The sequence below is a fragment of the Sorex araneus genome, chromosome 4 (genome assembly GCF_027595985.1).
Source record: "Sorex araneus isolate mSorAra2 chromosome 4, mSorAra2.pri, whole genome shotgun sequence".
NCBI classification, from domain to species: domain Eukaryota; kingdom Metazoa; phylum Chordata; class Mammalia; order Eulipotyphla; family Soricidae; genus Sorex; species Sorex araneus.
The window spans coordinates 157,130,273-157,143,565 of record NC_073305.1 but is presented as its reverse complement, the minus strand read 5'-3'; the positions used below and the strand labels follow the sequence as shown (position 1 = coordinate 157,143,565).

Below are 13,293 nucleotides of genomic sequence, written 5' to 3'. Positions count from 1 at the left end.
AGAAATCCCATCAAGTTCAGCTATCTACATGTCTTAAAGTAATCTGATGATCACTCTTTTCTAGCTCTGATTGGGATTGTGGACCAAAGTCTTATGAAGGATTTTCCTGGCCCTGCTGGTGAGGTTTCGACATATGGTCCTGGAGTAGTCACCACAGCTGTGGTACAAGATGGGGATGGCAGAAGGGACATCAGAAGCCCAGTAAAAGGCCCACATGTGCATGTCACTGAAGGAAAGGTACGGCACCTGAGTAAAATATGTTTTTTTTTTGTGTGTTCTCACACTAGAGGCTGGCGGTTGTGGTGTTGTTTCATAAGTCATATCACATAAAATTGTTCATTTGTGTTCTCTCTGTATGGGTTCCCAATTTTCATATATGAATAGGTTCTTGCTGGTTTGTACAGGGTTTCTTATCTCTGGTCATCGTTCAAAGCAAAATGTTGTAACATCAATTATATTCATGCAAGTAAGTAACTTAACTGGCCTTGTTCAATAAATTTATAACCATCCTGTAGAGTTAAATCCTCAGATTGTAACATCTGTCGATGATTTTAAATTTATATTTGGTTTGTTGCAAGTCCATTTAAAAGCATGATGTGTCTATTGATTATGAATACTTTTGAAATTAACTGCGGTATGCTTTATGAAAAAATATTGTTCATTAATAATCTGTAATTGATAAGCACTTAAGCACAGGGTAGTTTTGTGAATGGTAAGTGAGAAAATGACAGTGTATTATTTGTGATCCTGTTTGGTATGTCTACTACAGTGAGTGGAGAAGTTGACTATATTGTGTTTCCAGATTTTTCATTATTCTTTTATGCTAATTTATCTCATTGAGATACTTACTTGCTCAGGTGACTGAGCAAGTCGTCAAGTTGCCTCGTGGTTGAGTTGAAGAGGGTTTGAGCTTTTCCGTCTCTGCCATGGTTGTGCAAAGCAACGTTTTTACAGGCAACCTTTGAAGCAGAAAATGAATCATCCTATAGATTTGTTTTCTAAATTTTAACTTGAAAAGTTTGAAGACACGCAACATGAGTGTTTAAAGACTTTGCCAGTCCCTCAGGAATTCCTTCATGGGTGACCTCTAACGCCCGGCATACCCACCCTGGACCCCTGGGCGGGCTCTGTCTAGACCACAGGTCACGGATTTCCATCTAATCATTTACTTTCCTTTGTGAAAGAAATTGTGTGTCATATTTGAAAAAAAAAATTGGGTTGAACGTTATTTAATATAAAATAACAAATTGTTGCAACAAGGCATCCTTCCACTTGGAAACTTCTGCTGAAAAGTTGTCAGCATCTTTTATAGATATGCTAATGAGTCCTGGAGGAAAGGAACTGCTTATATCAGAAACAAAATAGCTCAGCATTTAGTCTTTTCATTTTGCTCAGTTAATTTCAAACGTCTAATTTATTTATTTTTTTTAAACTTAATTCCAGAGGAAATTCTGCTTATTTTCAGCGACTGACTGGGTATGCTGGCCTTTCTCACTTGTGTTTTAGCTGTTTGTCAGCAGTCTGGTTTAAAAATAATAGCGCTCGGGGCTGGAGCGATAGCACAGCGGGTAGGGCTAGCACATCGGGTAGGGCGTTTGCCTAGCACGCGACCGCCCCAGGTTCGATTCCCAGCATCCCATATGGTCCCCTGAGTGCAAAGCCAGGAGTAACCCCTGTGCATTGCCAGGTGTGACCCAAAAAGCAAAACAACAACAAAAAAAAGTAAAAATAATAGCTCTCTCCGAGTTTCATAAGATCAATTTGCAATCAGTAGGGAAATAATGTTTAAATCTATAACTGTGCGTTTTAGGATTGCCTAGCTCTTATCTCCTCAAGTAGATAACTTAATTCATTTTCTAACAACACTGTTAATGCCGTCCCGGCTATGAGTTGTCACTAACCATTTGTTCTCTTTCCTCCTCTTTTCTCTCACCTTTTTCCTGTGCTGTGCCCATTGTGTGGTCTCACATTGCTTTGTGGGTTTGCTTTGGAGAACAGCCCTTTTTCATGTGCCCTCCATCTCCCCTCATCCGCTGCGCGTCATCTCTTTCCCCAAAGCTACTGCCGGTCCCCGAGATCGATTTGCTTTCCGACATTTCAGAGGAAGATCCCTTTGGGGAGGCTGACCAGACCACCCTCGACAGCTTAGAGCTCCTTTCCACGGGCGACACCTCGGAGCAGGGGGACAGCGACGTCACCCCTCTGGAGTCTGTCATAGACCCTGGGGTAGACTCTCCCCAGTCCTGCTCTCCCCCGGCCCCCGAGAGGCCTCTAACGGAGGCTAGCAGTGAGAATCCCGGGCTCGGGTCCTCGCCCTTCAGTTTCTGCAAATGCTTTTTGTCCAGCTTCCCCTCCCTCCTTGACGAGGACGGGTACCTTGCTTTCCCCAGCCTCCCCAAGGTCTGGGTCTCCTTCCTCCCCGCCGATGTCCAGCACTATGTGCCCATCTCCTCCCCGTCCTTCCTCCCTTCGCTCATCCTCATCTTTGGGCTCCTTCTCTCTGCTTCTCAGTCAGTGCCTTTTTCTCTCACCTTCTCCCTTCCTCTGGCTCTGTCCCTCTGCTACCTGGAGGCGAAAGCCACTTCCCTTAACGTGCATTACGACTGTGACTTGAATGATAAAATCGAGGAAGAGGAAGCGGTTGCTGGCGTCACTACATAAGCATCAGTGTGTGGGGTCCACAAAACTGGACTTTATTTTTTAGCCATTCCTGATATAGAGTGTAAACATGTGCATAATTTTCACCCCCGCTTACCCTCAACCTATGATAACCTGTACATTTTCTCTCTCTCTCTCTCTCTCTCTCTCTCTCTCTCTCTCTCTCTCACACACACACACACACACACACACACACACACATACACACACACACACGCCTTTCTCTTTTTTTAGTGCATGAGAAACCTAAGTGTAAGTACTCATACTCTCCTTTGATTTCCATGGAGTAGGTCCTTGCAGTCTGTTAAGCCAAGTTGTAGGGTTTATACATATCTAAAACATATTAGATTTAAACAGGAGAGCAGGAACCCTCTATTCCCCTTAACCATCCATGTTGATTGGATGTGTCTGTTTTGCAGATAAATATTATTTCTCCATTTTTGAGATTGATACTTTTTGATCAAAAAGCAAATAGGGTACAGTGGACATTACTGTAATTGATGTGCATTAGTCAGAAGTCCTTAATACTGTTATAGCTCTTGTTAGAAAGCCAAATTTGTTTTCATAGTTAGGAGGATACATCTGTAATCTTTACACCTGACTTTTGTAGGTCTAATTTCAGAAACTTCATGCATTTGGGATCCCCGTGAATTTTCGGGTAGATATTTCAGCTGTAAGTTACACAGATATGTGAACAAGTCAATGCCAGGTATTTTCCAAGAAGATATACAATTGTTTTCTTTAGCAAAAGTATATGAAAAAGGGCTTTTTGAAAATTAGGCTATGTAGCCCTAAAGGTCAGCCTTCTTAGTGTTCTTTTACTTAAAAGTACATGTCTGATTGGAACTTTTCACCCCTATACTGTATAGTACTTAATGTGTACAGTATGTTTTTGATTATTGTGCTAAGTGTAGTCTGGTGACTTAGCATCTCATAGTTGTGGGTAATATTAATCAATAAAGCAAGTCACAATTTTAAGGAAACCTAAAGAAAAATGTGAAGCTGCTTCTATCAGTAGACTTTGTGTGAGAAGTGGAGATTCTTACAGATTACTTAAGAAATGCCAAAGTTAGACATTAAATGCAATGTTAAGAATTCAGTATTGACCAAGGAACTGGAAGTTGATTAATTCTTCATAAATGACTATGCCTCATTTTTACTTCTAAAAATTAAAACTTTGAACTACCCTTGTAACTCTCAAATGGCCTGGAATGATTTTTCAAAGAAATAAACGTTTTGAGTTCTCCGATTATGATACTATGATTCCAGTAAAGAAAAATAAGAATATGTTAATCCTACTATAAATTAAAATGTAGGGTTAAACTTTTCTTTGGAAAAAGAATCCGCTGTTTTCTTTCTTGCCATTCCTTTCCTTGAGTCAATGGTCCATCTGAAAAAGGACTAAATAAAAACTTATGTCAGTTTTAAACTTATACATACATTCTTTTGGATTAGAAGCTAATTCTTCTGACTCCCAGAAAGGAATTATGTTAAGCCAAAATAAGGTGTGAGCATTTATCCCTGACATAAAGCTAAAGCCAGATTTTATGTAATCATATTTTTTTCTTCATCTCTATGACTTTGACATTTCCAATTAGGAAAGATTGAATTATGCCATTTTTACACTCTCAAACTTGTATTTTTTGGGTAAACAAAAATATTTCAATATAGCATGTAAATTAGGGACTGAGAAAGAGTGAAGCTTCTGTCCTCCATCCCACCTTTGCAAAGGATCATTTCCATCATCTGTACAACAAACACTAGGTGAAGAAAGACCAAAGTGACTTACTATTCTGCATTTTCTGAGGGCCAAACAATAAAGGTTGGTAATGCCAATTCACCTTTTAAGTGCAAATACAACTTCTTTGTACTATGGTAGCATTGTCTCTAATAAGACTTCCATTCTTTCTGGCCATTTGCTGTGTGAATCAGGTTCAAGATGGAAGAAGAAGAAACAGATGGAGGAGGTGGATATTTGCTCCCCCCAAAATTAAATGTCTTGTGGCTGCTCCCTGCCATTATTTTTGTGTGCGTGGGAGGGAGGGGGAGGGAGCATTGCATTTTCAGTGTTGATTTGTAAGGGCTTTTTGCTTATTGCGGCTGTAGGTTCTTAAGATTTTTGTTTCCATTGAATGTCAAACTATCCAGCTCTGGGTCATTTCTGGTGCTTGCTGATTGATACACATGTTTATTTGCCTTTTCCCTGTGTGTGATTTAATTTCACAGAAAAATTCCTTGAGAGTAGAAGGGGATAATATTTATGTCAGACATAGCAATTTAATGTTGGAGGTTTGTATAACTTAAGAACACCACTCTGTCCTCATGGCTGCCCGGCTGCTGTGGACGGGAGGTCACGCCCAGGCTGTCTGCAACTTTCTTCCAACACAGTGCATGGGATGCATGGGGTTCAACTCAGCTTGGGAACTGCATGAGGCTGGCCTGACTTTGTCCTTTGAAAGTTACTTAGGTAGGACTGTGTCTACCAGAAGTTCTCAACGTGACGACTGGGAAGAGAAATTCTTCTTAGTCACAGGAATAATACTGTTATCTATTCATCTTAAAAGTTAACTCCACTAGTAGCTTGTTATTCTCCAAGATGTAGGATCAGAAGTAACATGGTCCCATCCTTTAAAATAATTCACCAAAATGATTTGGGGCATTAAATTGAGTCTTGAATTTTCAGTGACGTGTGCTCATAATTTGGGGGTCGGAGAGTGAGTGGGAAAGCACTAAAAATCTAGACAGCTGGAGATATCTTCCGATTAGAACTGTTAATTAATGGAGTTATTTTGATTAAAAGAAAGAGTAAATTAAAGTAGGGGAAGGAGGGGGAAAAGGGGTAAAAAATAAAAATCTAGTCAATGTAAAATATATTCCCCGTGTCACATGAGAACAGTTTTTTTTCCTCTTCTTATTTTAGGGTAATAAGTGGCAATGTATTCTGCGGAAACCTGCAATTCTTAGTAATCTGACTAATTTGTTTGGTTGCTTTTGGAGCTTTGATATCTATTGGAAATGAATGCATAACTTACTAAAATCCTCTCAAGTGTAATACATAACATTGCTTTGAACAAATGCAAGAAATGTGCCTAATCTCAAGCCACAGTCTATTTTTTTTTAATGCCATGCAAAGATTTTTAGGTTTTTCGTGAGTTTTGCAGATGACTATAGATGCTCACAGATGAGCTCCTATGCTTGTGCATGAATATGGAATATCTAATTTTATCAGATGCATGCCCTGTTCCTCTGGGAGTGGGATGGAAGCTATAGTACACAGGTGGCCCCAGCACTTTTTGAAACATTAGAAAACCATTTAAAATTCAGTTAGCATCTTTTCTGGGATCCAGATTACCTTTTATACTCATAAATCCTATTTATGGGGCCAATCTGGGGACACCACACAGATGCCACAGCTTATCAGGGTCTACTTCAGTGAAAATGAACCCGGTAGCTTTTCTTGTGTCTCTGTCTGTATAAGGACTGTTTGGTATTTGGTGTGGATGGGCCTCGAATTTATACTTGGCGAGTACATGCCAGCAAGCCGGCAGGTGGTTCATTTAGAGCCGCCTCTGGAAGCTCCTAATTTTCTTCCTTAAAGATGAAAGTTAGAGTATCCTGAAAAAGTAAATCCTTGTCTTTTGTTTTTGTCTTTTTTGGATGATCCTGAATTAGACTTCTCCTTGGCAAATGTGCTAATGAGTATACTTTTTCTCTATTTATTTATGGATTTTCCAGAATGAGCCTTATCAGCAGCCCTAATCAGAAAGATAAATTTGTAGAATAACATTACAGACTATATTTCCAATCCAAGTATTAGAAGAAGGTCTATTAATCATTTTGATTATTAATTCCATGGCTTTCTTCAAATCATGTAAATAATTTCTCCAGGCATTCTAAACAGAGAAGGAATTAGAATTCCCTAAAGTGTGAAATCACAAAAATATCCTGTACATTGGCTTTTCTTTTCAAAATTTGATGAACTTGACTGAGGTTATTTGTAGGTGATACTATGGCTTTTGAGACTTGGCATTTTTCTTGCTTAACTGTGTTTTTTTAAATCATAAGTTTGCTTTGTCTTATTTTTGGGTTGTTTTTTTTTTTTTGTCCTGCTGGATTTTTTCCTTTTGGATTTCCTCCCCCTTTATGACATGACATATCGATAGGACCTGGATAGAGCCCAGGAGGAAATACTGAAACATCAGGCTAGCATTAGTGAACTCAAGCGCAATTTTATGGAGTCCACACCTGAGCCGCGCCCTAATGAGTGGGAAAAACGACGTATCACACCTCTGTCTCTACAGACCCACGGGGTATGTCGCTAGCTATTTGTCGGCTGTATGTCTCGCTCCAGCTGTTCATTAAAATTCAGATGGTTTGCTCTGTTAATTCTTAGGAAATTAGAAAATGTACCCACTTAAGTATTTTTTTGTTAAATGTGTCTGCTAACCATTTTTTTAAAAATACTAAATATTAACAGTGCAATTCCTCTTGACTTAGTTCTTAGGTAAGTTGTATGAGTTTCAAAATATTTTTGAAATACTTAAGGATAATTTTACTTTTTTCAAGCTAATTAGCAGCAGTGCATTGTATAGAATGGCTTAGAAATGAATATGTGACGTTTGATAAGCTCCTCAGACACTGACTTATGAAATAAGATATTCTGTTTAATTAAATAATGTGTAATTAAAGAGGTGTAGAAAATTAGACCATATTTAGGATGGTTTAAGGTAATTGCTGTGATGAAAGTAAAGTTAACTTTAAAGACTGTTGAGCTCTGTTGAAAAGTTACAAAATATTATATCATAGAACTAAATATGAAACTCGTTTGTAATAAAATGCAGACTAGTGTTTTAATTTCAATTATAACACTTCTCAAAACTTTCATAATTCACTTCTTTTCACCACCAATATAAGTGATGACTTTAGAATTTATTCTCAAAATATTTCTCCATTCATTCCCACCTACAGCTGTTCTCTTGTGATGCTCCAATATACCGCCTATTAACTACAAGAAACTTTCATGGGGTCATTTATTATACTTGAATGAGGTACAGTAACTGTACCTGTATTCAATATGCATTTTAAAAGTGTGTAAAGCTGTTAACCCTATACTTCATCTTTCTCGTTTTTCTTACATCTGTCTCTTCTTTAAGTTCAATAGCTAATCTAATGATGCCAAATTGTGGGCCCTTGTGATCCATGTTATTTTATTTACCTTTTCTTTAAAATCAAAACCATTTCTTTTCAAAAGAAAACAGAGCTTTAGCAGATGGACAAAAACACTTGTTGAACTGAAAAATAGATCAGAAAACCGTTAACTTTTTAAAAAAACTGTAATCAAGTGTTTTAGAAAACTGAACACAACTTATATTATGTTTCTATTTTAAAGATATTAAAGTCCATGTTTCAGCCATTGATTCTAGAGTGTTGTGCATTCTGGGGAAACTGTGTCTGACATGTTGTGACTTTTGTCTTCCTTTATGTGCTGCTTCGTCTGGTTTGTGTTGCTGATCCACGTAGTGGTTTTGTTTGTGTTGTTGTTGGTGTGATGTACTTGTCTTATTTGTTGATTATGTCTATTGTTTAAAACAATAGAGAAAAGGAGACCATCTTTTCAAGGATATTTTGTCCATGAAGGAGAAGCATCCAATGGTGACAACGCAGAAAATAGAAGAAAAAGCCCAGGAGGCAGACAAGGTGTTCACCTTGCATCCTTGGATCTGCTCTTGCTGTTTTTCACCTTTTCTGTTATTTCTGTCCACAGCTATAAGATAACGCCTGTGTGTTGTTGGATTTTTTTTTTTTTTGTGAAACTGATGTATCAACCTGTATTATTTCTGAAGTAATTTTTGAGGGTTTAAAAAAGATGAATTCTCTATGCATAGAAACAGGGGATCACTAAGTGATAACCGATATAGTGCAGAAGTACTTTATTTGAAAACATACAATTTGAAATGTAGATGTTATCAACCCATTTAGGGGATCTGTGGCCCCTTATTTGATGTATGTGGCTGACAGTTGGGAAACCATGATTTCTTGCGAAAATGCACCATTTGTTGAACACCAGTACACCCTGTGGTAGTATTGACAAAACAAATTGTAAGTTGCATAGGTTAGTAGTTCATGAATTACATTTGAATTTTTTTTTTTAATTTCCAGTTTTAGGTACTTTACTGGAAAAAGTTTTGCTAGACATAGCAGCCCATCAGATCACTCTCTCTCTCTCTCTCTCTCTCTCTCTCTCTCTCTCTCTCTCTCTGTCTCTCTCTCTCTCTCTCTCTCTTCCCCCCATATGAAACATCTGGCATTACTAGGGAAGTTAACTCTTGCTTTTACCGTCTTACTTTTTCTGCTGATTTTGCTTAGCAGCTGGCTTCAAGGTTAGTCAGCAACTCTAAAACTTATTTGCTATAATATGAATGTTGACTATTGGATATTGACTGTTGACTTTGACTGTTGACTGTTGAATGTTGACTGTTGAATGTTGACTGTTGTCTGTTGGAGGGGAAAGACAGTGAAGACAGAAATTAGCTATTAGAAATTTTTTGACACTAAGAAGTGTTAAGAAGGTAAACTAAAATATTGTGTCGCAAGCTGATTGGGAAGGCTGCTTTGCCATTGTGATTAGGAATAGAAGGTATTTGACTTGGTATCTTAATGAGAAGGAGCTGGCCCTGGGAGGATTTTTTGCATGTATAAGGAAGAACAATTGCAGTAACTTTCGCAGGAAAAGAGTGAACAAAGGAGAAAGACTTAGGAAAAGTCAGGGAGATTGGACCTGTTAGTTCTTTTAAAAACTTTATTAACAGCTTAGAATTGTTTCTTGGGAGTGACCTCATCATGTTAAGGCCATTGAAGGACTTTAAGGTGGGTAGTGAACTTCAGAAATGTGAAGAAGAACAGTGACCAGTAATAAAGACGAAAGTTACTGCTCATAAGGTTTGATTTTGTTAATAAACTATTAATGACAACATACGATGGGATGGAGGAAGAGGCAAAATGAAGTCTTAGGAATTTGTGGTCTAGTTGAGATAAAGAAGTTCCAGATTTGATAAAGATAGCATCATAAAGCTAAGCCTCGTGACATACTCATATATTCTAAGAGCTGGACTGAAATCCAAAGCTAATTTTACTCTAGATGTGAAATAACGGTAACGTCATATGTTTTGAATTTGTAGTTTCGAAAATTTATCCTTTGTAAGGAAGTCCAGTGGCATTACTTTGATCAGTTTGCAGTAGGAAACTAAAATTTTTGTTGATATTTCAAATTATTATTTTTGAGCTTATAGTTTAATAATGTTCATTATGAAAATGTCTTGTGGAAGTTAGATTAAAATGAGGTTATGTAAAGTTTAAGTGTGGAATTTACCCACGGTTAATTTCTAACTGGTTTATCTGCACATGGAATTTCTGCCGTTTTCTGTTCTTTTTCTCTCCAAAACACACACATATGCTTTTTTTTCATACATATGAATAACTGTTATCAGCATCTATCTATTCATTTTTACCTGGTAGACATTTTCCCACTCTCTCTTGTTTTTATTTTCCCTTGATAGCATCACTATTAGTTGAAGTAATATAAGAAGTTAAATAAATGGACTGGACTATTTTGACTTTCAGCATACTTAAATATTTCTATTTTTGTTTCATTTTTTATTTTGCTACTAAATTTGTAGGATTTCTTGATTATTGTATTATCCTGAATGAAATGTAATATAAGAAATCGTGAGTATAATTTGACAAACTCCCCAAATTTCTGCATTATGGATCTTTATAGATAAAAGTAATAATTTTTATTTAAAATGCATATCAATATTTTTGAAAGGCTTCTGTTTGAAAAAGGAAATCAGAGTATAAAATCAAAGGCCAAATTGTTTGGTTTTCAACAGGCAAATTACTATATAATAAATAAAACTTCCAAAAAAAGTCTGTTGCAAAAATTGGGATGTACTTTAACATATATAAGTGATTCTCTCATAAATCTAGCAGAAATACCTAACTAGTTCTAAAGTACTTTTGAACTTTATTTTGTTGAACAAACAAATGTGTATTTAAAGTCTCTAGTGATCTCTTATTAGGAAAACAGTATCTTTTTCCCATCTGACCTCTAGAGGTGATGCAATTGTGGGGATTGAATTAAGCTGAATTAACCCCAAAGCTTTTGCTCTCTACTGAATGAACAGTCAAGAGCTTAAGAACTTCATCTCTTCATTCGTTCTCTCGCTGCTTTTAACAAACTGTCCTATGGGACATCATTGAGGTATCATTTATTCACTCATCTTGAAATGTCATTCACTCATGTCTCTAAGCAGTGGGGTTCACTAGGAAGTGTGAAGGAGGGCCTTAGAGTGGCTCTTTATGCTTGACCTCACACACACCTGGAGCTAGCTCACAGCTTTCTTCCTGTTCTCTGACACAAGTTCCTGCCGTTTTGACCTCATCTTTGGGCCAGAATGGAGACGATTGAATGTATCTCCATGTTTTCAGGGACAGGTGATTTTTATTTTGCTTACGGAGTTTCCACTTCTGCATGTTTTCCGCTTTAGAATTTTTTTGAGTATCCCGCCCACACAGCAGAGCCTGACAAGCTCCCCATGGCATGTTCGATATGCCAAAAACAGTAACAAGTGTCACAATGGAGACGTTACTGGTGCCCACTCAAGCAAATTGATAAACAATGGGACAACAGTGCTGCAGAGCAGTGCTATTGTTTTTGATAGAGGAAAGGCCCTCTCTCTTCTTTCCACAGCCTATTTAGCATGCCCTCGGGCTAATCTCGGAACACTTGCTACATAGCCTGCTCAGGTGGTGTGGATACAGAAAGAGACTCTGGGAATTGGAATAGTGAGGGAAGGCTGTGCACACACTACATACTACTGCATGAACCGCAGATGGCAGAATTGGTGAGGGGAAGCAGAAGGGCAAGGTCACCCACTCTTCACAGAGGAATGAGCATTGCAGGGACCGGCCTTGCTGAAGAGTCACCTTAGGGACATCTGAAATAGGGTTTGATGGCTGGGGGGTAGGTAGTTGGTGCTCGGCGGGTGTTTAAGTGACCATCCAAGACATTTTAGATGGTTTCTGTAGGTTAGAGCTATCAAACATCCTCAGAATGGGGGAGAAGCTGACATTCAAGAAAACCGCCAAGTAACGCCTGGCTGCTGAACCTTTCCGAATCTGTGCTTTCCTTTCAGCGTGTGCAGTGGTGTAATTCTTTTTCCTGCATAACCTTTCCTTTCTTTCAGTAGGTCACTGCTGTCTATTCTGACTTATTGTTAATTCTTTGCTCTTCCTTTTCTGACCTCTCTAGAGCCTAGAAGAGGAGATAACATCACTTTTGTTTAGTGAAAAGGGCTTTTCTGGTAGCGTGAAAGCCTCCTTCAGCTCAGCCGCCAGTTGGACAGCAGAGGGCGCTGTTGTGAGCTCTAATGCCCCTTCTGAAAAGCTTTCTTCCTGGCCCTTCTCAAAGTTGCCTGAGGTGCATTTTCCTTTGTTTCCCCTGTTTTTAAAAGCCACATCTGAAAGCCATTTTCAGTGTCTGGATAGTCAGTACGGGTCCCTCCAGTCCCTCACCATTAATTCACAATTAATGGTGAAATTAAGTCTTGGTAGAAGCATTCAAGAAATGTTGCCCAAATTTGGATTTGAGGAAATGATCTAGATTGAATGTTCCTTCTGTTTCTTTTGGCCCCTCTCTCTTATCTGCCAAAAATCAGAGAATCATTTCTATCATTAAAGCCATAGTCTTGAGTTTTTAATGCAGAAGAAAACCCTCAATTAAAAAAAAAGCGAAGTTTGCTTTCAAGAATTATGTTAGGTTTACATTTCCATGTCATTCAGGCATCTTCTGATGACTTACTCAGATTCTGTTTATGTGAAAGAATTTCAGGTCCCTGCCGTACGTTGAGAATTTTTTTTTTAATGAGTCATTTTTTTAATGAATCCCTGAAGTTAGGCAGAACCCATTCAATCATTTTGGGTTAGAGAATACTGACTGAGCATGAAATGACAACTTTAGAAATGTTCTGATCACTGGCTATTTTTATTTATAAAGACATTTGTAAGGAGCCAGCCAGCGTTAAATGGAACCCGTTTTTCAGAATAGATTCAGGTGTTCCAAGTTCAATATCTGAGATTTCTGACGTTTCAATAAAATGGAAAGGATGGCTCTTCTGTTCTATCAGTCACATGATTTACATGTTGAGTGATGAAAGCCTACCCTCACTATTCCTTTAAGCTAACACAGATCAGAGAGAAGCATGAGTACAAGTTGCTATGAGCTGCTAAGGAGTGTGCCCTTTGAGGACCTTTTGCTCCTGCTTGCAGATGTTGCTAGGGCAGATAAGCATGAGATCGGCTATCTATTGTAGCAAACAGCTCCAGTCCACTTAGTGTCTTGGCAACCACACAGGGTTTATTTCTGCCCAGAAGGTTCAGAGGCACAGTGCCCTTATCCATTCATCATGGAAATGCTTTCTTGAATAAATGGGTGGAGGCGGGGCGCTACTGTTTATAGCTGAATTCTTTTTAAGTTAATCTTACTAATGCCACCCAAATGTCAGAAAGTTGGCTGAACTTTACTCGTATCTTTATAAAATAGCCTTCCTATACATTTGGGGCACAGCGTATGTATGT

At 38.2% G+C, this 13,293-nt stretch overlaps 1 protein-coding gene across 24 annotated transcripts in view; it reads left to right on the top strand.

Annotated features, from left to right (window-relative positions):
* The window catches only part of EPB41L2 (erythrocyte membrane protein band 4.1 like 2), a 220,350-nt gene that overhangs the window by 183,975 nt on the left and 23,082 nt on the right, over positions 1-13,293 (top strand). For 12 of the 24 annotated variants that reach the window (XR_008629711.1, XR_008629713.1, XR_008629712.1 and 9 more), the window contains 4 exons: positions 65-237; positions 4,885-4,947; positions 6,822-6,968; positions 11,969-12,136. Coding sequence is in view for 18 of the 24 variants with exons in the window: in XM_055134230.1 (XP_054990205.1) it covers positions 65-237; positions 4,885-4,947; positions 6,822-6,968; positions 11,969-12,136 (551 nt within the window). In the remaining 6 variants the exon portion in view is untranslated. Of the gene's footprint in view, positions 1-64; positions 238-1,998; positions 3,642-4,884; positions 4,948-6,821; positions 6,969-7,626; positions 7,717-8,253; positions 8,356-11,968; positions 12,137-13,293 lie in introns of those variants that run through there. The other 12 variants (XM_055134235.1, XM_055134226.1, XM_055134232.1 and 9 more) reach the window with 6 other exon arrangements.